General features: G+C 43.0%; 1 protein-coding gene across 2 annotated transcripts in view; it reads right to left on the bottom strand.

Moving 5' to 3' along the window:
* The window catches only part of POLE4 (DNA polymerase epsilon 4, accessory subunit), a 59,271-nt gene that overhangs the window by 10,383 nt on the left and 24,241 nt on the right, over positions 1–24,647 (bottom strand). The window contains exon 4 of one of the 2 annotated variants that reach the window (XM_025354080.1): positions 17,925–18,219. The exons of the other annotated variant lie outside the window; for it this stretch is intronic. Within the exon in view, the coding sequence (XP_025209865.1) occupies positions 18,206–18,219 (14 nt within the window). The 3' untranslated portion in view covers positions 17,925–18,205. Of the gene's footprint in view, positions 1–17,924; positions 18,220–24,647 lie in introns of those variants that run through there. 2 annotated transcript variants of the gene reach the window in all.

Here is a 24,647-nt window from a genome sequence, read left to right as displayed (position 1 = left end):
TGTTTTTGCTGTCTCTATTTAGATGATTATATGATTTTTATCCTTCATTTTGCTAATATAGTGTATCACATTTATTAATTTGCCTATGTTAAACCATTCTTACATGCTTGGAATAAATCCCACTTGTTTATGGTGTAAGATCCTTTTAAGGTGTTGCTGAATTCAGTTTATTAGTTACACCATAAACTTTTGCCTTGGGTTCTGCTTTCTAGGCAAATAGACTATGAGAAATACCCTCAAAACAATTGTGAAACACTTTATTCTTTCTTATTAGTTTAGCCTTTTCTTCCCCCATTTATCTACCTACTATAAAGGAAAAGAGAGAGAAAAAGAAAAAAAAAAAAAAAACCACAGCACTCAACAGTAGCCAAAAACCTCATAGTCCTCCTCAAATATTTTATTCTTTATAAAGCCCCTGGAACCTTTTTTTTTTTTTTTTTTTTTTTAATTTATTTATTATTATTATACTTTAAGTTGTAGGGTACATGTGCATAACGTGCAGGTTTGTTACATATGTATACTTGTGCCATGTTGGTCTGCTGCACCCATCAACTCGTCATTTACATCAGGTATAACTCCCAATGTTATACCATTCTGAGGCAAAGAAGGGCTGAAGGGGCCGGGCGCGGTGGCTCAAGCCTGTAATCCCAGCACTTTGGGAGGCCGAGGCGGGTGGATCACGAGGTCAGGAGATCGAGACTATCCTGGCTAACACGGTGAAACCCCGTCTCTACTAAAAATACAAAAAATTAGCCGGGCGTGGTAGCGGGCGCCTGTAGTCCCAGCTACTTGGGAGGCTGAGGCGGGAGAATGGCGTGAACCCAGGGGGCGGAGCTTGCAGTGAGCCGAGATCGCGCCACTGCACTCCAGCCTGGGAGACACAGCGAGACTCCGTCTCAAAAAAAAAAAAAAGAAGGGCTGAAGGAGAAAGCCCTACAGTACAATTCCCCTCTCATCCAACAGGATGGGGACTCAGAGTTGGTTTTATTTTATTTACATTTACAAGGTTGTGCCTTTGTTCACAGAGCACAGCCCCCTTCTGGTCTGTCCCTGCTTCCATCACTTAACCCCATAACAAATAGGGAGGGTGGCAGGGGACTATCAGAGGACCATAAAGAAGGAATGCCAAAATTAGGAGTCTGTGTCCCCTCCCATTTGGAAATGTTGGCCCTTGGGCTTTCGTCGCATGATCAAATCATCTCCATTGGAAGTCTTGTTGACCCCTTGAAGGTGCAACCCGTTTGTGAGCAGTGCAAGATTCCACACTCTCACATTTTTATCACAAAATATCTCTAGGATGTCCATGTGAGTTCCCCAATCCCGGCCCTCAGAAGATGATGAGATGAGGAGCAAATTATGTAAATTTCAGAGAATGCCACATTCTCCAAAGCCCTCCTGCCTGTCACTGCCCAGACTGCCACTGCATGCCCTTGCCACCCGTTGCTAATTGCCTGCTCCTGTACTTGCATTTCAGAAGGTGACCTGTTGCTCACTCAGCAACTCCAGACCAACTTCAGACTGGGAAAGCCAGGACACATTTCTCTTATCAGGTGGACTAAATCACACTTTCTTCAATCACATCTGAAACCTTTCCAATTTAATTTTTTCTTGGGTACTCTCTGTCAGCCCTACGGTACTATATAGTTTCCTCATATTTTATAGTGATTCTTTTGTTTTTTCACTGTGTTGCCCAGGCTGGAGTGCAGTGGCACGATCTCAGCTCACTGCCTCCCATGTTCAAGCGATTCTCCCCTCTCAGCCTCCCCAGTAGCTGGGACAACAGGTGTGCACCTCCCAGCTAATTTTTGTATTTTTAGTAGAGACAGCGTTTCACCATGTTGGCCAGGCTAGTCTCAAACTCCTGACCTCAAGTGATCCACCCACCTCGGCCTGCCAAATTGCTGGGATTACAGGTGCAAGTCACCATGCCCAGCCTCTTTTTATCATATTTAATAATTCTCATATTAAACTACTGTTTAAGCTAGTGTGTTTTACATCACTTGATTTGATCTAGACTGCTACAACTAAGAACAACTTCATTAACATTTCTTCCTAAGAACTGGGGAGGGCTGGAGACTCAGGCCACCCCTGAGAGGTGGGTCAGGAGGAAATTCCAGTTCTGCAGGCAGCAGCAGATCCTGAAGGCACCCTCTCTAGCCAGCACCTATTTTTAACACGGAGCTGCTGCCACATCACAACCTTTTCAGGTGCATTCAGCTTGCTAGGTGGTATGAACATAGCCACAGAGCCCAGTGCCCCATTCTTAATTCCACACTATTTCTCTTCCATTCCCATACAAAAATCCTGTATCCCTTAAAGCTCACACCACAGGTTTTCATGTCCCTCTGGATGTGAGGCAAGGAGATCATCTTCTGACATCTCTCACCCACTGAGCATCCAGAGTTGCCCAGCTGATCTGACCGATTACTTTGGCAAACCTTTCTTCTTTCACCTCTCTGAGTACATCCTTTCTTGGCCCTTGATTTGCAACATTTCCCACATCCCAATACAGAAAAGTGGTTAAGGGTGTGGGCTCTCCAACCTATGTGTGTGGTTCGAGCCCCACGTCTGACTAGTTCTGTGACTTTGGATGTGCTACTTCACTTCTGTCTGCCTCAGTGCCTTCATACATGTAGTGGGTATGAAATAGTAGCACCTATATCATGGGATTGGTAGAGGAGTTAATGCATTTAAAGTACTTTGATTTCCTGGCCCATAAGTGCCCAGTAAGTTTATCTAACATTGTGATTCATTTTATAATCATCTTCATGGGTGGCTTTGTTTTGTTTCGTTTTGTTTTGTTTTGTTTTGTCTTGTCTTGTCTTGTTTTGTTTGAGATGGAGTCTGGCTCTGTCACCCAGCCTCGAGTGCAGTGGCATGATATTAGCTCACTGCAACCTCTGCCTCCTAGGTTCAAGCAATTCTCCTGCCTCAGCATCCAGAGTAGCTGGGATTACAGGCATGCACCACCACGCCCGGCTAATTTTTTTTTATTTTTAGTGCAGACAGGGTTTCACCATGCTGGCCAGGTTGGTCTTGAACTCCTGACCTCAGGAGATCCACCCTCCTCAGCCTCCCAAAGTGCTAGGATTACAGGCGTGAGCCACCATACCCAGCCTTCATGGGCGGTTTTATCATTCATATAGGTGGACCATTCCACACATCAGCCTTACAGTTTGACTATCTTAGCCCTATAGATTCCCCTACTCCACTCTGATTAGACTGCCATAACAAAATACCACAGATTGAGTGACTTAGACAACAGACACTTATTTGCCCACAGCTCTGGAGGCTAGAAGTCCATGATCAAGATGCCAACCAATTTGGTTTCTGGTGAAGGCTCTTCCTGGCTTATAGCTGGCCATCTTCTCTCTTTGTCTTTGTATGGCCTTTCCTTTGTGCATGTGGGGGGAGAGAGAGAGCTCTTGAGTGTCTCTTTCTCTATAAGAACTTTATGTTTCCAGGCCAGGCACGGTGGCTCATGCCTGTAATCCCAGCACTTTGGGAGGCCGAGGCGGGTGGATCACGAGGTCAGGAGATCAAGACCATCCTGGCTAACAGGGTGAAACCCATCTCTACTAGAAATACAAAAAAATTAGCCAAGCATGGTGGCAGGCGCCTGTAGTCCCAGCTACTCGGGAGGCTGAGGCAGGAGAATCGCTTGAACCCAGGAAGCGGAGCTTGCAGTGAGCCGAGATTGCACCACTGCACTCCAGCCTGGGCGACAGAGTTAGACTCTGTCTCAAAAAAAAAAAAAAAAAAGAACTTGATGTTCCATTTCTCTCTGTCATCACCTCCTCAGTTCCTTACTCTGCTCACTGTTTTCCCCTCTTACATTGGACCCCATAATCGACACTCCATGAACCCCTGGTTAGGCATTTTAGGATACCTATTGCATCACCTCTTCTGGGCATCCCCAAGAAATGTGTGTTTGAGAATCTTCAGATGGGCTTCACAACCACATCCTGTTCCCCAATTGCTGAAATGATGCCCAACAGGATGTCACCCATTTGGGAAGGAGGACCTCTAGAATACGCAGAGATGGGCAGCAATCCTGGATCCATTGGATACTGCGATAGTTCATCCCTCAATCCCCTGCCAGGAGAGCAGCACAAGAAAAACAGCTGAGGAGAGAACTTGCCCTCACCATCTCATGTTGCCAACGAGTAGAATGGGCTGTCTAATCCCTGCTACTTCTTAATTGTCCTGCTTCTGGACAAATTCCTAATCATGCTAAGTGTTTATCTGCTTTCTTTCCACCTCCTATTCACCCTCAATCAACTTCTCTCAACCTCAGTTTCCCCATATGTAAAAATTCAAAAAGAGACATCGCTCAGGAGAAAAATAAAAATTGTATTAGATAATACGTATATAAATAATCCCTGAAACATAATAGCCCCTTAATGCTAGTTCTTGCCCCATTTATTAACCGTTTGCATTTTATGTATTTATTTTATGTATTATAAGGGACATATAATAACTTTACATTGGTGGATATAAAAAGAAAAAATTACCAATAATTCTACCACCTTAACACATCTATTTCCCGTTTTATGTATCTTTGATTACAGGAGCAGACATTTTTAGGTCACTACAGTTAAGTGTGCATAAAATTTTACATCATTACATTCCCATGTTGCTATCATCTCTGTAATTAAAATTTTCCTGACTTCATAATATTTGATCAAGAGAATGCAATATGAGTTAATCATCCTTCTATCACTGAGTGGTTAGTTGGTTCCAATGTTTTCCTGTGATAGAATGGGCTTGCAGTTAACAATTTTATGTTTATTACTTTTTTCCCCTTATTTGGGATTGTTTCCTTCTGACTTACTCCTGGAAGTAAAATCTCTGTGTCACATACTATAAATATTTTTTGAGCTCCTGGTGCATTTGGCCTAGTTGCCTCCCAAAGCATTTCCAACAGTGTCCACTGCCACCAGTAGTGACCGAGAAGAAGTAGTGGCATATTTTGTTTTTTTTTTTTTTTTTTTGAGATAGAGTCTTGCTGTGTCACCCAGGAGGGAGTACAGTGGTGCGATCTCAGCTCACTGCAACCTCTGCCTCCCAGGTTCAAGTGATTCTCCTGCCTCAGCCTCCCAAGTAGCTGGGACTACAGGCACTCACCACCATGCTCGGCTAATTTTTTTTTTTTTTTTTTTTAGTAGAGACGAGGTTTCACCCTGTTAGCCGGGATGGTCTCTATCTCCTGGCCTCGTGATTCGCCCGCCTCGGCCTCTCAAAGTGCTGGGATTACAGGCGTGAGCCACCACGCTCGGCCAGTAGTGGCATTTTAAAAAGGACATTTGTTATTCTCCAGGTGTATGTGCCTAGTTATCTAAAGAATTTAAAACCAAGAATGGGGCCGGCCGCAGTGGCTCAAGCCTGTAATCCCAGCACTTTGGGAGGCCAAGACGGGTGGATCACGAGGTCAGGAGATCGAGACCATCCTGACTAACATGGTGAAACCTCGTCTCTACTAGAAATACAAAAAATTAGCCGGGCGCGGTGGCAGGCGTCTGTAGTCCCAGCTTCTAGGGAGACTGAGGCAGGAGAATGGCGTGAACCCAGGAGGCGGAGCTTGCAGTGAGCTGAGATTCGGCCACTGCACTCCAGCCTGGGCGACAGAGCCAGACTCTGTCTTAAAAAAAAAAAAAAAAAAAAAAAAAACAAGAATGGTCAACTCCCTCAGCCTACTTGAGCTGAAGAGGAAGGCAGTGAGCGTATAGCTTTATTTTCATGTACTATTTTTTCTAAAATAATTGCTCTCCAGAGATAGACCATCCCTTGCCTCTCTTTGTTGTTACAGCTTCCTTTTCCATGCCAATCCTGAATTCTCATCATATCCAGCCAGGCACAGGCTCTCTCATTAATCATGTAAACAGGACAGCTGTGGACAGTATTTCAATCTCATGGATGCTTCTGCTGCTCATAACACAGTTTTATTTTTGCTGGACTAAATTCCAGAGGAAGGGAGACATGAACAAGGGAGCAGGTGAACAAGGCCTCCTCACTCAATAACACCTTAGTGGGATCCCCAGGATCCAGGAACAGACCCTTACCGTTGCAAGTCCCAAAAGTCAATTTTGCCTGATCTCCAGCACTAGGGGAAAGCCACAAAGAAAAAAAAAAAAAAAAAAAGGATTTGCCCAAACCAAATCCAGGGAAAGTGGTGATTTTTTTTTGTTAATGATTAGAGCATTGGGATAATGTATAAATTTGAGACATTGTGTTCCAAAAAGAACCTGAGCAAGGGAAACAGTTCATAACTGGGTCAATCAATCTGAAGAGATGGAGAGAAACAGGAGTTCTTGATTTGGTAACCTGGTAAGATGGAGAGCCAGGAGCTAAAGATTGAGGAGTGGAAACGTGAGTAGATGGAAAAAGGAGGAGCTTGCATAATGGGGAGTAGAGTGCCATGGTCTCGATCTCCTGACCTCGTGATCCGCCGGCCTCGGCCTCCCAAAGTGCTGGGATTACAGGTGTGAGCCACCGTGCCTGGCCAGTAGTGGCATTTTAAAAAGGACATTTGTTATTCTCCAGGTGTATGTGCCTAGTTATCTAAAGAATTTAGATAGTCGTGTTGACCCCAGTGCTAAGGGTGCAAGGACACGATGGGGTTAGAAGGTTCAGTGAGAGGAACATTCAGGGTGAAGATGGAGAGGGGATTTGTACAGCAGCAGCTTCCCTCTAGTGCCCAGGCAGTGTGCTACCTCTGGCTTAGACTGCAGGTCATCAGAGGTGGATGCAGATGTGCAGGGTTTGAGCTGAGGTCTCACTGGGATTCAGACCAGGAGCCCCAGCCTGAAACCAGAGTCCCTGGGAAAACATGGAAGCCAAAGAGCTCCAGCTGCAGCTGGTGAGGATGGGGTGGAACAGGAGCAGGTGTGCAACTGGGCAGTGTGGCCCCTTCCAAAGCCACCACACCTCCAACACAGGGTGTGGCTGCATGCCTGTGTGCCTATGTGAAGATGAGGGAGCATGATCATGACGTTTTGGTAAGCTATTGTTCCAGGGGAGTTCTGGAATATTCATGGATATACCATCCCTTGGTTGCCTGAGCCTGGCCTGAACTCGGGGGCAGAGGTCAAAGCAGGCAGTGTCTTGAGTGTCAGAGGAAGAGCACCACACTCAGTGACCCGAGGGGCCACACTTTGGTTGGGACCCAGGTAACGCATATAGGTGTGAGCCTTGCACACCAATACACAGAGCCACCCGCTCTGGCCTCAGACAGGCACCCACTAAAGTCCCCCGGGGAGGCCTGGAACCTCCTTGATTGGTTCTGGGGTGCTTACGTGTCCCCGTTCTATAGTTGTAGGCAGGAGGTTTGTGAGGAATTTCCCAGAAACAAGTTGCCTTGCTCTCTCTTTCTAGGATGGAGCATCTGCCTGTTGGTTTGGCCTGCCTGAAACTCAGCAGATGGCACACAGTTCCCAGCTGGTGAGCACTCCAGTGGGAATTGGACAGAGGAAGCTAATCAGCCGGGAAGAAGTGGATGGCGTTAAATAGGATAATTTGCTTTGAAGCACCCAAGTCACCCATAATGCAATCATTCCCCTCCTCATGGTGAAAGTCAAAACAGCAGAGATTTTCTTAGCTATTCCCAGTCCTCAGGGGCTTCTTCATATGCAGGAGCTTAGCTTGTAAGGTGGATTTCTTTTCTTTTAGGAAATTTTGAGGTTGTGGAGAAGGCATATCTGTCAACTGAAGTATTTACTCATTAGACATCTCTGCCATACCCCAGACACTGAGACAGTTTATCAGTTTAAGTGCATTTGGTTACGAGTAACAAACTCTCTGGCTAACACGGCTTAAATGATGAAGACGTTTAATTATCTCACAGAACCCAAAGTCTAGACATAGTGACAGAATTGTTACAGCAGCTCAACCATGGCAGCAGGAGCCCAAGATCTTCCCATCTCTCCCCTCTGCTCCTCTCAGTAAGTAAACCATGTATCCCAATGGCTTTCACAGCCCCAAGCATCACAACCTTATACAACCTCCAAAGGAGGGAGAAAAGGATCAGACACAAGAGTTTCCACTCACATGGACTTCTCTTTCCACCAAGGAATTAGATCTTTCCAGAAGCCCTCAAAAGACTAGGGTTGGATCACATGGCCATCTATACATCAATCACTGGCAAAGGAGGATAGGATTACTTCATTGGCTTAAACCACTGTGGTTCATTCCTTGAAGATGGCACAATACCCTAAGAACAGGACTGAGATTCAGTCATTAAAGAGGAGGTAGAGGCCTGGTGTAGTGACTCATGCCTGTAATCCCAGCACTTTGGGAGGCTGAGGAGGGAGGATCACCTGAAGTCAGGAGTTTGAGACCATTCTGGCCAATATAGTGAAACATCCTCTCCACTAAATACAAAAATTAGCTGGGCACTGTGATGCATGCCTGTAATCCTAGCTACTTGGGTGGCTGAGGCAGGAGAATTGCTTGAACTCAGAAGGCAGAGGTTGCAGTGAGCTGAGATGGCGCCATTGTACTCCAGCCTGGGCAACAGAGTGAGACTCCATCTCAAAAAACAAAAAAGAAGAGGAGGTAGAAATAGCTGGTGGGAGGCTACCCCTAGTGTTTGCCACAGCCAGGCATGAGAGAGATAGTGATGAATAAGATAGACATTGTCTCTGCCCTCATGGAGCTTACAGTTCAGTGAATAAGACAGACAGGAAATAACCCTCAAATATGTGATCTAAAATTGCTCTGATCACTATGAATGAAAAGCTGGGGTTTATGAAACAAAATCTCATTGAGATTAGAAGGTAAGGTAGCCTCCTTCGCTCATTACATTCATCTTTCATTGTAGCCGCAGGGTGGTTTCCTAAGCCACCTGTTTCAGACCAGGTCCTCCAGTTTGAATCTGGGGTGGCAGGCAGAATAATGCCCCCTGCCCAAGACGTGCATTCCCTAGTTCCTAGAACCTGTGAAACGTTACCTTAAATTGCAAAAGGGGCTTTGCATATGTAATGAAGTTAAGGATCTTGAGATGGGGAGGTGATCCTGGATTATCTGGGTGGGCCCAATGTAATCACACAGTCCTTATGAGAGAGGTAGGAGGGTAAAAGGGAGAAATGTTATGGTAGAAGCAGAGGTCAGAGTGATGCAGCCTCAAGCCAAGGATTGTGGGCAGCATCTAGAAGCTGCAAAAGGCCAAGGAACAGATTCTCTCCTGTAACCTCCACAAGGAACACATTTCTGCTGACACCTTAATTTTAGCCTCGTAAGATACATTTTAGACATCTGAGGCCCAAAACTGTAAGATAATAAATCGGTATGGTGTCAAGCCGTTAAGTTTGTAGTAATTTGTTACAGCAGCAACTAAAAACAGGGTTACATCCAGTGAGTCCCAGTTCAAACTCATAATATCTGTGTGCACCTATGCATACCTGCAGATGAAAACCACAGGGAACTTGGGGGAGGAGCAATGTCAATCATTCTGAACAACTTTAATCTAACGATAGGTGACATAAAATGAGTTGCTGCAATATTTTTATGAATCCTTCCTGTTCCTCCCTCTTAAGGGACATATTGGGGAGCTTAGTGTTTTCTGAGTACTCTCTAAAATATAATCTGAGTTCATTATATTGGGGTTCTCTCTAAGCTGAACTTCCCAAGTGCCCATCATCTGCTATACATAATAGAGAGCATGCCTTAAGATTGTAGGCTTCCTCTCAGAGAAACATAGAAACAGCTAACAATATTTTTCAGCAATTCTTGAGAGCTGGTCCTGGTGCTGGAATAATCTGTACCTGGAGGAGGATTCCGCTGTACGTCTTACCTGTGACCCACTAATGCAAGTCAATCTTGAGCCTTCCCTTGAGAGCAGACATGAAGATCAAGAGGTGCTGAGAAAGTCTTTTGTAGGACTCAGAAAGAAAACTCAATGAGACAAAGGCATCCAACCATCATCATGTGGACAGAGAAACTATTATTACAGCACATGCCTAAAAGAAAGTAAAATAAGACCAAAAGGGAATGTTCCAATAAAAACCAAAAATATGATAATAGGGCCAAGCTCTACAGTGGCTCACACCTGTAATCTCAGCACTTTGGAGGCCGAGGCGGGTGGATCACCTGAAGTCAGGAGTTCGAGACCAGCCTGGCCAACATGGCGAAACCCTGTGTGTACTAAAAATACAAAAAAATCAGCTGGGCGTACTGGGAGGCACCCGTAATCCCAGCTACTCAGGAGGCTGAGGCACGAGAATCACTTGAACCCGGGAGGAAGAGGTTGCAGTGAGCCAAGATCGCACCACTACACTGCAGCCTGGACGACAAAGCAAGACTCTGTCTCAAAATAGAATAAAATAAAATAATAAGAAATATGGCAATATGAAGAAATATAAAATCCCAATGAGCAAAGATTCCTATAAAGGGCCAAAAAGGTCATTTTATGAAATTGAAATGGCCATCAAAATCCTCTCCATCCCTTCCTGCCCAGCCCCAGTGCCACTGCCTTGGCATAAGCTCTTAACATGTCTTGCTGGTTTCAGCTTTCTCACAAGTCTTTCTTCTGCAGCACTTTCCAGTCCATTCTCCACACTCCTGCCAGAGTGGACTTTAAAAACATGAATCTCGGGAGGCCGACGCGGGTGGATCACGAGGTCAGGAGATCGAGACCATCCTGGCTAACACGGTGAAACCCCGTCTCTACTAAAAATGCAAAAAATTAGCCGGGCGTGGCGGTGGGCACCTGTAGTCCCAGCTACTTGGGAGGCTGAGGCAGGAGAATGGTGTGAACCCGGGAGGCGGAGCTTGCAGTGAGCCAAGATCGCGCCACTGCACTTCAGCCTGGGCGACTGAGCGAGACTCCGTCTCAAAAAAAAAAAAAGAAAAAAAAAGAATCTCATCAAATCACTTCTCTGCTAAAAATAATTTGCTGACTCCCAGGAACAGGCACCTGATAGAAAAAGTATTTTTTACACATGGCACGTGTATATTTTTTACACATGTATGAGCTAGTCCACCTCCCACTGCACACTACCTCTTATCCTCAGCCTATATACAAGTCAACCACATTGAGCTGACTGGCCATGCCAGGCTGTTTTAGGACTCCATATATTCACACACACCCTTCTATGTGTCAGCAATGCCCATTCAGCCACCACATCCTAAATCCACCTAGCAAATTTCAACTCATTTGCTAAGACTAAATGCAAACATCCCTTTCTCAGTGGTCTTCTCAACCCATTCAGTGACCATCAGTGCTCATCTTTCCAGTAGCCGTCATCACACTGTATTACTCTTGTTTTTATATATGTGCCCTCTTACCTAGGCTGTGGGCTTCCTGAAAAAAAAAAAGAGCCTGGCTTAGTCATCATCATATCCCTGGCAGCTAATAAAGTCATGCACTCAATAAATGTGTATTGAAAGCATATGAATTAGAGGTTGTATTTGCCTGCCTGTAATGGTGGCACAAACGTAAACTTATGGGAATTATTTTTCCTCACATACTAAGACTGGAGGTTAGAGGTCCAAGGCTGCTGCATCAGTGCTATGGTGACATCAATGCCCCAGGTACTGTCTATGTTTCTGCTTCTTTTCTTTGAGCTTGGTCATCTCAAGTTGCCTGAAGTCTGCTCTCCATTCCAGGAAGCAGGAAAAAGAGGAATGTATCAAGGATTAAAGAAGCACTGTCTATATCACGAAGGCAAAACTTTCTAAAATATCCTTGCTAACTTCTACTTATATCTCATCGCCCAGAACTGTGTCACACTGCCACCCTTAGCTGCAAGGACAACTGGGAAATGTAGTTTACTAGCTGGGCATATTGCCATTCTGAACAAAATCAGCATTTTCTTAGAAAGAATTAGATAATAAACATTGCATATGCACTGAGCACAGAATGTGGAAATGGGAGCATGCATGAGAAATCAAGACTTAACAAGGTGCAACTGAGACAGTAACACCTTGGTGAAAGCTGTACTCAGAGGTAAAGCTTCTGAGGACCAAGGTCCAGCACAGAGAACACTTTCTATAGTGGTTCTTCCAGTTGTGGAGCTTTTTTAAAAATTTCAGATGCCCTGGCCCACCTTCGTAACACAGAATCAAAATCTCAGAGGTTGGGAATCTAAAATGTAGGTCCACAACCACTGTGTATAACCTATGCAACCATAGGGCATGGTCTGGCAGACACGTGTGGCTTTTGAAAACTCTACAGATTTTTTTACTGCATGACTGGGGTTCACCGCCTGCCTTGGATGCTTGCCCTTTGGTTTAAGCCTCAAAGTCAAACCTCAGATAAGAAGATGGGCATATCATGCAGTGGCTAAGTGCATGGGCCCTAGAATCAGACTGTTTCAGCTCCTCCCCTTACTAGCATTGTGTGTAATCTTAAGGTAGTTGATGTCTCTGTGAATCATTTTATTATCTTCAAAATGAGAATAATAGTCTATATCTCATAGGGTTATTAAGATAATCAAATGAGTTAACTGAGTTAACTCCAAATCAAATTTGGAGTTAACTGAGAACTTTTATCACAAATCAGTGTTGAATTTTGTCAAATGCTTTTTCTGCATCTACTGAGATGACAATTTGATTTTTCTCTCTTAATCTGTTAATGTGATTGTTGCATTGATTTTTTAAATGTTAAACCAAACTCACATATCTGGAATTAAACCCCATTTTGGTCATGTTGTTTTATATCTTTTTTTATGTTGTTGGATTTGATTTGTTAATTGTCAAGAATTTTCATGGCTATGTTCAGAAGGATGTTGATCTGTATCTTTTTTTCGTGTAATGTCAGTCCAATTTTGATATCAGAGTAATGCTGGCCTTATAAAATAAATTTGAAAATATTCTCTCATCTAATTTCTGAGAGAGTTTATATATACAATTGATATTCTTTCTTCCTTAAATGTTTGCTAGAAATCATCAGTGAAAAAATTTGGGCACGGAGTTTTCTTTGTGGGGATATTTATAACTATACATTGAATTTATTCACAAATGCATGGCTAGTGATTTTATTCCATTGGAAAACATGATCTCTGCATCTATGAAGATATGTCACAGTACCTCCTTTACTGTTCTTTGCATGAAACACAATTACATACAACTTGTTGGCCAATGTTTACCCCGTGGAAGCACAATGCAGGTTGCAACACCCACTGGGACCCAGGAACTCAGCTTAGATTCCAGGGGAGCGAAAGAGAGACCACTGTCAGGTTGGGCCTGAATATAGCTTTCCTAGCAGTTCACTTTATGTGGGGGAACGATGAGGCAGGAGGATGAAATTAGGTCTACTTGGGCCCCAACTGAAACCACAAGCATGCTTCAGCATGCTGTATATTACACAATTCTGGGCCCCTCTTTGCATTCAAGATACCACAGTTTGCATATTTGTTACAAGTTTTCCAGCAGATGTCAGGGAAGTCTCTTGAGGAAGATGTGCTGACCTCAACTGACTGGTGAGCCTACGGCATCCCCGAAGAGGATCCTGTGGCTAAGACAGCAGGCAAAGCCAACGAATTCATTTATTCACTGGTCCAACAAATATTTATTGTGTGTCACCTATGTGTCAGATATCAGTCTAGTAGCTGGTGTTTTCCTGGTGTGTGTTGTTGGAAAAATTATTTTATCTCAAAGTAAGCACAGATATATTACTGAGCCAAAAGCACAAGTGATGTAAACTATTAATATTAAAATAAAACAAAAAGCATTCAAAAATGGTTATGTTCCTGTAATTCCAATCTTGGGCCTCCAGGCCTCTCAAGGGTGCACAATCTTTTTCTGTTTGGAGAGGTCCTTTACCTTAAAGGAATAATTATCCCTTAATTAACAACAACATCAAAAGTTTATGGAAGCCAGTCATCAGCTATAGTATAAGCTTTTTTTTTTTTCAAGTACATGTGAAACATTTGTGAAAAATTAAAAATATACTAGGCCACAAAATAAGTCCCAATCAATTTCAAATGTTTGAAACATGCAGGATATTATTATTATTATATAATACAGTGGAATTATGTTTTTAAAAAGATAATTAGAAAAATCTCAAAATTAAGCAATATACTTCTGGGGAAAGAAACTCTTGGGTCAAAGAAGAAATCATAATTATTCTGAACTTAATTAGAATATGACATATCAAAATGTTTGGGATGCAGCTAATGTAGTATTTAGAGGAAAATGTAGAGCTTTAAGAACTCGCATTAGAAAAAAGGCTGAAAATAAATTATCTTAGTATATATTTCAAAAATTATTTAAAAATCAACAAATTAAAATATATTCAAAGCACTTACTGCCTGGTACATTATAAGTACCACATAAGCATTATCTGTCATTCTTGTTACCTAACTTAGGTGGAAAAAAAAAAGTACTACATGTAGTACATGGTACTACAACTTACCAAATTTCTTGCATTGGAATTTGGGCTTAAAGCCAACACATTAAAAAAATAACAATTCTCATTTTATTTTATTGATTTATTTTTGACAAATATATGACTGTTTCAGTTCTCCTCTGCTGTGTGACAAACTATTCCAACATTCAGTTGCTTAAAACAATGCCATTTTATTGCACAGAATTTTGTGGGTTGGGAGTTTGGGCAGGGCTTAGCAAGCCTCTTCTCCATGTGGCTTTAGCAAGGCTCATGAGGCTGGAGTCAGCTGCTGATGAGGCTGGGCTGAAGGTTCAAGATGGACTTGTCACATGACTAGGCCTTGTGCCGGCTGTCAGCTGGCACACATTGATTCTTCTCCACGTGGTCCCTCTCTCCATAAGGTCCGGTTGCTCGTTCTCCAGGATCCCTATTACCATGTGGCTCATCTCCAACAGGATAGCCTAAACTTTTCATGGAGAGCGAGAGGACTAAGAGAGTGAAAACAGAATCTGCAGGGCCTCTTAGGCCTAGCTTTGGAAGTTGCACCATGTCACTTTCCTTGTGTTCTACTGGTCAAAGAAAGTCATAGACCAGTACAGTTCAAAGAGGATAGAAATAGACTGCACTTTTTGATGGAGAAAAGTGACAAAGTCACATTGAAAAAGGAGGAGGGATTGCTGCCCGCATCTTTGGAAGCAATATACCACAGGGACCTTAAACAATTTACGCATACTCTCTGCTCCTCAGTTCCATCATCTGCATGGAGAATAATAATAGTTCCTAAATTAAGAGTGGTTGTGAAAATTAAATGAGAAAAAATTATGAAACACTCAGATGTCTCTAGTACAGTGATCCACAAACTCGATGTGTATCAGAATCACCTGTAGGGCTTACTAAAAAGAGATTCCTTGGCCCCACCCTCTAAAAAGCTTTTAATTGAGCGGATGTGGGGCAAAGCCCCAAAATTTGCATTTTTAACAAGCCCTCAGGTGACACTGCTCTTCTACCATTCTAATAGGTCAGGTGGAGCACACAATAAGCACACATCATTGTTAGCTTTTGTTATTTTAAAAGAAAGGAGGAAAAAAGATTATGGACAGCTTTGTTGTTTAGATCCTGAAGGCACAAGGAAGTAAAAGTTATTGTTTTTCCCCCCTGAAGGACATAGTTTATGTGTATAAAGAAAAATTTTAAAAAACTGTTGTACAGCAGGAAGCAGTGGAAGAGCTTTGAATGCTGTGGTTTGCTGAGTACCAGTGAATGAGGAATCATCCCTGAGAAAGCAGGTTTGGAGCTATTCAGTGACAGATGAATAGAAAGTAGACAGAAATGGAGAGGAGTGCCTTCCAGGTAGGGGAAATGCATGAAAAGATGTGCATCAGCTACAGTCACTGTGCATGCTGTTTAATTGAATCAATTTTTTAAAAATCAGGCAGTGTGGCAGAAGTGTACAGGAATAGAAGAATATTCATTTCTACCCAATCCCCAGGCCTCAACAGCCCTGTTTCTCTCTTGTAGAATCGGGATGCCCAGCTTTGTCAGCTCCAGGGTACCAGCCAGGCCTCTCCACGTTGTCATGGTAACCGAATCCCCTCATCCCTCTTGTTTTTTTCTCACCAACTATTCAAGAGAATGAAATGCCATGACACTAGAATCTCTCCCATCTTTCTATTGAATTTCTTTGGGAACTGCATGTTCTCGGGTGCGATCTGGAAGTTTTCAAGATTGAGGTCTCTTTGGTGGGTAACCCTTGTCAGAAATCCATCTCTTTGTGTTCTGAAGCAACATATAACCTTGCAGTTTAGTTATGGGAGAACTTGACTTTTGCATTCTAGGTCCCCTGTTTTCTGTGTCTATGAATATATTTGTGTTTTCTCAAAGAGAAAGAAGTACATGCAGTTTAAATACCAAATTTATTCCAGCCCTATGGCACATCGTCCTGCTCGATAAGCGTCCTCAGACAAGGAAAGGAAAGCATGATTTAACCCAGGTGCTGATATTAAAAGGATTACCTGGGTTGTCGGAGGCTTTTTTTTTTTTTTTTTTTTTTTGAGACGGAGTCTCACGCTGTCGCCCAGGTTGGAGTGCAGTGGCGCGATCTCGGCTCACTGCAAGCTCCGCCTCCTGGGTTCACGCCATTCTCCTGCCTCAGCCTCCTGAGTAGCTGGGACTACAGGCGCCCGCCACCGCGCCCGGCTAATTTTTTGTATTTTTAGTAGAGACGGGGTTTCACTGTGGTCTCGATCTCCTGACCTTGTGATCCGCCCGCCTCGGCCTCCCAAAGTGCTGGGATTACAGGCGTGAGCGTCGGAGGCTTTTTTAGAGTCAGTTCTCATGTTTTCATATCATCTATTTTAATTTAAGAGAATCCTCAAAACTGTGTTACTCAGATCATCTACACCAGAGGTTCACATCTACACCAGTGGTTCACGTCTACACCAGAGGTTCACACACTTAAGTCTGCATCAGAATCCCCTGAAGGGCTTGTTCAAACACAGCCTGCTGGACCCTGCCCCACCACTTCTGATTCAGCAGGTGCAGACTGGGGTCTGAGCACTTACATTTCTAACAAGTTCCCAGGTGATGCTGAGGCTGCTGGTCTGGGGACCACACTTGGAGAACTATTGATGGTCACTGAGGCTAGTTAGTAATGATAGATGCAGGAGGCAGATAAGGCAGGGTCCCTGGAAAATCTCCAACCCACCCCACAATGTTTGTGCCAGATGTTTTTGTGCAGGCAAGGGAACCTGCACAAGGTCTTGCCTGGGCATGACTGCAGCAGGCCCACATGCACTGGGGAAATGGGATGGAACCACCAGGAATTCATGCCAGAATTCACGCCTTACGTGGGAGGAGGAGCCGGGACTCTTCAGCTCGTGTGTGGTAGCCTAGTATTCAATCTGTGAAGTGGGAGTTTGTTGAGAAGACCCCCTCTTTCTTTGCTGAGAGCTTTCTTTTTGCCTAATGAATACATCCTCCTCACCTTTCAATGTGTCCACGTGCCTAATTTTTCCTAGTTGTGAGACCCGGATTTTAGCTGAACTAAGGAGCAAAAATTCCTGTATCATTAAGCTATGAATGATGAAACTTTGCAAACTCCTGAAATGCACCTCTGGTTGGCCTGTTAAAAGCGAGGACTGAGAAAGGACTCTCGCAGTACTTGGAGACAGAGAGAAGATATTAGCTCCACATCTACATCCCTCCCTCACCCAAATAACTGGGTCCCTTAGGGGGAGTCACTAACGCTCTCTAAATTTCAATCTTACCTGAAAAAAAAAAATTACCCTCTTACCTAACCTTGCAAAAGTATTATTCTAATTAAACAAGACAAAGCGCGGGAGGCTACTAAGTCAGTGGGAGTGCCATACAAACATAAGTTATAAGTGTTGTAGCAGGCCAGGAACAGTGGCTCACACCTGTAATCCCAGCACTTTGGGAGGCCAAGGTGGGTGGATCACCTGAGGTCAGGAGTTTGAAACCAGCCTGGCCAACATGGTGAAACCCTGTCTCTACTAAAAGTACAAAAAATTAGCTGGGCGTGGTGGCAGGCACCTGTAATCTCAGCTACTCGGGAGGCTGAGGCAGGAGAATCACTTGAACCTGGGAGGTGGACGTTGCAGTGAGCCAAGACCACGCCATTACACTCCAGCCTGGGCAACAAGAGTGAAACTCCATCTCAAAAACAACAAAAAAAAAAACAAAAAAAAAAAAACTGTTGCAGCCAAGACTAATTATTTTATAACCGTTGAAGCGAAATTCTATTTATCCCCCAAGGGTACTTCAAAGATTATCTTCTCAGGGTCTGGTCCATAATCCTCATAGACAGAATTGATTCTTTTCTCATCAGAGCTTCCACATTACTTGTTGTATACTTCTCTTTTAACACTTAATTTCTGTCAGATGTAAAATGTAATAAATTACATGCCTGTCTCCCCCAAAGATTCTGAGCTTCTTGAAGACAGGGCACACAACTTTTTTTTTAACCTTTCTTCACTCTTGGCATAGTGTTATGTACTTTCAGGCTTTGGATAACCATTGAAGGTCACTGAGGCTAGTCAGTAAGTTGTGAATTAATGAATTAATTGATTAAGCAAATTCAGATTACATATCCTTGACTTCCAGGTAAGATGATAGCATATACACAGTGTCTACTGTATTCTCCCATACAAGCTCACCATCCACAAAATATATATATAATACATACGCTATTATGTTAAACCTAATATATATTTGTAGATGTATACACACATATACACATATTTATATAAATACACACACACACATATATACACACACACACATAGACACACATAACACACACTTAACAAAAAGTGAACTCAAGAAACTAAACATTTCGTTCTACATGACTGGCCTGAGCTGAGCTTCTGGAGCCAGCATGGCTTTCCCAGTTGCCATGGTTCAGGCAACCTCAAGACAGACTCTTTGAAAGCTGGAAGCAAGCTTGGTAGTGAGCAACTCCCATTCCCAAACTAGATGGTTGGCCTCTACCAGAACCAGCTCCCAAGACAGTACAGAATTTGCCAGAGCTGAGATCATCTTATAATATGCCTCCCAAGGCATTGGCCTTGACCTTGTAAGCCTAAGTGGAGTCAGGGACACCAGGATTAGTTTTTAGTTGCCTTCACCACTAAAATTCTGTCACTGCAAAACCCAACCCTAATCCCACCCTTCCTCCCCTCCTGTTTCTTTCTTAAAGATGCTGGTTAAAGAGAAGAGAGGGTGGAATGTGAAGAGAAGCAAACACTAGTAATTTTCATGAAGCCCGTCTGGGAATCACTGAAATACCTTTGACCAACCAGGTAGCTCCCACACCTTGCCATATCTTGGCTAAAAGCTGCCAGGAGTAAGTGTAGGTGACTTACCAAGGGTCTTGGCTTCAAGCTCAAAAGGGAGCACCCACTCAACTGGAACTCAAGCCTAGTACCAGATCAATTGTAAAGTCCTAACAATATGGGGGGCACTTCTGCATATACATGTGTCTGAAAACATCTTCCCCTAGGCAGTATGTTAATCTGCAATTTTTGGCATGGGGTACAGAGCGTAGATTCTGATGGGGAACTTAGGCAATGCTGGCTACAGAAGTTTAAGATGAAGTAGGAGAGGCAGGTACTTCAGATGGCTCAGTGACAGACCCCCAACCAGAGGAAGCTGCAGATGGTCCAAGGAGGGGTGCACCAAAGGCCACAGCAATGGGAAACAGACTGCATCTGCTGTTCATTCTTCTCACCCACAGCCCCACACAGGGGTGATCTCCGTGGTGCCTCACCTGCAGGGTATGGAGTATCCATATGCATAAGTCTCCTATGAATGTGGTTTTTATGAGACTGTCTCTGAATTTCTGGCACACAAAGCAAAGACCCAACCATGGAACTGGAACTGATGCATCTCTGGGGCTCTACCCTGAGCACCTACATTCCTTCCTCCCTCTCTCCTCAACTTCTGTCCTCTTGAACGTCAATACAGAACAGAAAACATTTAAACAACACTTTCCAATCCAATTCACGTTTTTAAAAATATTTTAATCAACCCAGGTTTTTGTCACCGGAAGTTGGGCACAGCTTTATTATTGTTATGCAAATATTCCCAGAAACACATTTCCTCCTTAAACTACCACAGGAAATAAAACACCTAGGAGGCCTTTCATTTGTAACTGTCACTCAACCTTTCTAAGTCCAGCAGGATAAATGGGTTATGGAGAATTTTCTTTGTTTATGTTCTGCACCCTTAGTGTGTGCTCATCTAAAAGAATTTTTGCTCTATGCTTGTAAAACATGAAGAAGGATAAATTTCTGGTTATCTTTTAAAGGGAACTTCTGGTGATGTTCAATATGAAAATCCCTAGAAAAGTAACCCCCCAAATTTTTGACTGGAGCCCTGAGTGACATTTAAAATCACCCTCCATCACCCCTGGTCCTTTATCACTTATCCAACTTTAGTAGAGGCAGGCGCTGTGGCCATTCTTGTCCTTGGATTCATAACTCTCTCATCTATTATTTAAGGGAATGGCCAACAGGATGCACAAAGCTTCATGTGTTATGTGTTTACATAGTCTGGATTTTTCTATTCTATCAAGTAATTTTGAAGTGGTTTCTTGTTTTTTTGTTTTTTGGTTTTTGTTTTTGTTTTTTTTTTGAGACAGTCTTGCTCTGTCAACCAGGCTGGAGTGCAGTGGTGCAATCTCAGCTCACTTCAACCTCCACCTCCCAGGTTCAAGCACCACCATGCCCAGTGAATTTTTGTAATTTAATAGAGACAGGGTTTCACCATGTTGACCAGGCTGGTCTCAAACTCCTGACCTCAAGTGATCCACCAACCTCAGACCCCCAAAGTGCTGGGATTACAAGTGTGAGCCACCATGCCTGGCCGAAGTGGTTTCTTCAAACCAGCTAGAAAGCCGATTCTTTGTGACGGTGACTCAGACAAAAGCCAACGACAACAGGGAAGCCATGAGAAGGAAGCTCATTCAATCCAAGGCAGGCTTTAATCAGCAGCACTTTACCTGGCCCAGAAGAAAGCAGAAAGAGGCCCTGACTTTGCATCTAAAGAACTCTTAGGAGAAAAGAGAGAGAAGAAAACTCCAAAGAAACCTCTCGGCCTCTACACTCATACTCTCATTGGCCAGAGGGAAGCTTTCTAATGCAACCCTCACTTAAAATCTCTTAGCACAGCCTACAAAGGTGGTTGAACTCATAGAAGTATAAGGCCTTTATTTTGTGTCCAGTCTATTAGGCCTCACCCAAAAAGGAGAAAGAATATCATTTCAACAAGAAAGAATATCTTGTTACATACACATATACCCATGTATAAGTCACAAAAGAAAAAGCTCTGGAAAAATTATACAAGAAATAACCCACAGTGATAAACTCTAGGGGCGAACTGAGGACCAGGATGAGATGAAATTTTACTTTTCATTTGTTAATTTTGTTTATAATATCATGTATTACTTTTAAAACTAAGCCAATATCTAGTGAATACATTTTAAGATATGAGGGAGATTTATATACAACAAGATCAAAAGACCTCATTGATAGGATGGTAAGTGAAACACCAAACAGTTACAAAGTATATGGGAAGAAATGATCTCATTTACAACAACCACCAAAGAGATAAAATTCAAAACACGGGCAAAATCTACAAGAAGTAAATTTTAAAATTCTACTGAGGGACATAAAAGATAATTGAATAAATGAAAAACTATACCCTGTCTTTGAAAGACTCAGTAATTTAAAGATGTCAATTCTCCCCTAAATTAAACTATAAATTTAATATGATCTCAATAAAAATGCCAATAGATTGAAGGGGGGAACCTATGCAAGCTGATTATAAAGTTTCTATGAAAAAATAAAAATAAAAGATGGGCCAGAAAAACTCTTTTAGCTCCAGCAGAGAGCAGAACATTTTGTACTGTTCTGGTAATTAAAACCATTTGGGGCACTCCTGGGCAAACACAACCATTGAAACTTCATTAAAAAGACAGTGAAATAATAAAAGGGAAAACCAAATATCCAAAGAGAAGGGGAGGGGCAGAGGAAGCTCTAAATGAGCTGCCTTTCTAGCCTTTATTCCTAATTAAGGAAGGCAGTAAGGATGGTGCACCTCACCATCCCTATTGCCTTCCTTAATTCTGCCCACGCCTCCGAAAATTGACTCTTTACTAAAGTCTCCTGAATGGCCTGAGTGCCTGTGTTTCCTGCCAGAACCCTTGTTGATACAAATAACAATTGTGTGACTTTTTAAAACCTTGTACAAACCCACGTTACAGTCTTTAAAAATATTAATGGCCTGTTTTCTTTTAAAAATGTCAAAATCATGGGAAACAAAGAATGTCTGAAGATCTGATCTAAATTAAAGAAGACAAAAAAGACATAAACCCTAAATAAATGGTGTGATCCTGGATTGCAATTGAACCAGAAAAAAAAAAAGATTACTATGAAATTACTGTAAAGGACTTTATTCAGAGTAGAAGATGATATAACAATGAGGACAAGATCACATTGCCCCTTCAGACCCCCAGAAAGTATCAGGACAATGTTCCGAGGGAGGCAGGAATGAGGTGAGGAGTTGAAAACAGAGAGACAGGTGGGAAGTCTATTTACAGGGTACTGAGAAACCCTTTGTCCCTTCTCCAACTCTGTGAAGTAAATAATGTCCCCAACTCTCCCACTTGATACCATTGATTTATTCTCTGGAGAAACAAAAATGGAAAACTATAATGATTAGCCACCTAGCATCTAGCTTATACCCAGCCAAACTACCAAGCCAACATGAGGCTAGAAGAAAGGAATTTTCAGACATGTAAGGTTCCCAGAATACTGTTCTGGCTAGAAGCTACTGAAGAAGTGCCTCCCAAACTTCCATGAGCACAGGAGTCACCTGAGGATCTTATAAACTGTGCATTCTGATTCCGAAAGTCTGAGATTCCACATTTCTATAGATCTCGGATGATACCGTTGCTGCTAGTCCCTCAGCCACACTTTGAACAGCAAGATACTACAGCAGCAGTTTTCAAAGTGTGGTCCAGAGACTTCTGGAGGCTCAGAGATCCTTTCAGGAGTCAGCGAGGTCTTCACTTTTCCAACTACATATCTGTGTGAGAACAGATTTTCTTCACATACCTTGATTAAAACAATACATCAGGCCGGGTGCGGTGGCTCACGCCTGTAATCCCAGCACTTAGGGAGGCTGAGGCGGGTGGATCACGAGGTCAGGAGATTAAGACCATCCTGGCTAACACGATGAAACTCCGTCTCTACTAAAAATACAAAAAATTAGCTGGCGTGGTGGCGGGCGCCTGTAGTCCCAGCTTCTAGGGAGGCTGAGGCAGGAGAATGGCGTGAACCCGGGAGACGGAGCTTGCAGTGAGCCGAGATCACACCACTGCACTCCAGCAAGGGTGACAGAGCGAGATTCTGTCTCAAAAAAAAAAAAAAACAACAACAACAATACATCAAACCAGATCTGAGCATCCAGATGTCTTCTTTTTCTTTTCTTTTTTTTTTAGAATGTGATGTATGCTGAACCCCTACAGCTGTCTTCTAATAAGCCAGACATTAAAGAGATTTGCAAACATGCAAAGCAATGCCTCTCTTCTCAGTAATCTTTTTGTCTTTAAAAATATAGTTGTTTTTCATAAAGAATGTTACTTATGTTAATATGTAATGTGTTTTATTATTATTTTGAAATGAATAAATGTTTTAATGATCTCTCAGTTTTAATTTCTAGGATGGCAAATAAATGTCAATAAAGATAACCTCATCAACAAAAGTTATTTGGGGTCCCAAATAATTTTTAAGAATGTAAAAGGATCCTGAGACCACAATGATTGAGAACAGCCGTACTAGAGAATATGCTCCAGGAGGAAGATACAGGACCTAGAAAATAGGGACTCCAGTACAGAAAGCGGAAGAGAGAAGCCATGACAACAGCTGTACTAGCTTTCTCTGGCTGACGTAACAAATTACCACGTAATGGCTTAAAACAACTCAAGTTTATTACCTCACAGTTTCTGCAGCCAAAAACCCAGGCACAGAGTGGCTTAGCTGATTCCCTGCTTCTAGCCTCACACTCTATCAAGATATTGATAGGGCACATTCCTTTCCGGAGGCTTTGGGGGTAAGTCTGCTTCCAAGCTCATTCAGGTTGTTGGTAGAATTCAGTTCCATATAGTTGCGGTAAGGTAGGAGATCAGCAAGACTCGTCTTCCGAGTACTGGTCACAAGACCCCACTGAACAAAACAGGAGCTGATTTAAACCAGCCAAGACCAGCTAGGACTAGCAATTATAACACATTTGCATAAGACACTCCCACCAGCACCATGGCAGTTTACAAATGCCATAGCAATGACCCGGAAATTACTTTATATGGTTCTAGGAACTCCCTGCCTCTTTTCCAAAAAGGTTGTGAATAAACTGCCCCTTATGTAGCATGCAAGTAAGAGTGGGTATAAATGTAGCTACCAAGCAATCTGCAAGTGCCCCTCTGTGCCACCCTATGAGACAGCCCTGTGCCCCTATGGAGCAGCCATTTTGCTGTACACTATTGCTCTAATAAATTTGTTTTCTTTCACTGTCGGCTCCCTCTTGAATTCTTTTCTGAGTGAAGCCAAGAATCTTCTTTGGCTGAACCCCAGTTTTGGGGTTGGCCTGTGTCAGCAGGATGCAGGTCCCTGTTTCCTTGGGGTCAGTCTCAGCAGCTTCTAGAAGCCACCCCAGTCCTTGGCTCATGATTCCCTTCCTCCATCATCAAAGCCAGCAACAGCAGGTCAGGCTTTCTCATGCTTCAAATCTCTCTCACCTCTCC

Source organism: Theropithecus gelada, chromosome 13, assembly GCF_003255815.1.
Source record: "Theropithecus gelada isolate Dixy chromosome 13, Tgel_1.0, whole genome shotgun sequence".
NCBI lineage: Eukaryota > Metazoa > Chordata > Mammalia > Primates > Cercopithecidae > Theropithecus > Theropithecus gelada.
This window is presented reverse-complemented; position numbering and strand designations above follow the sequence as displayed.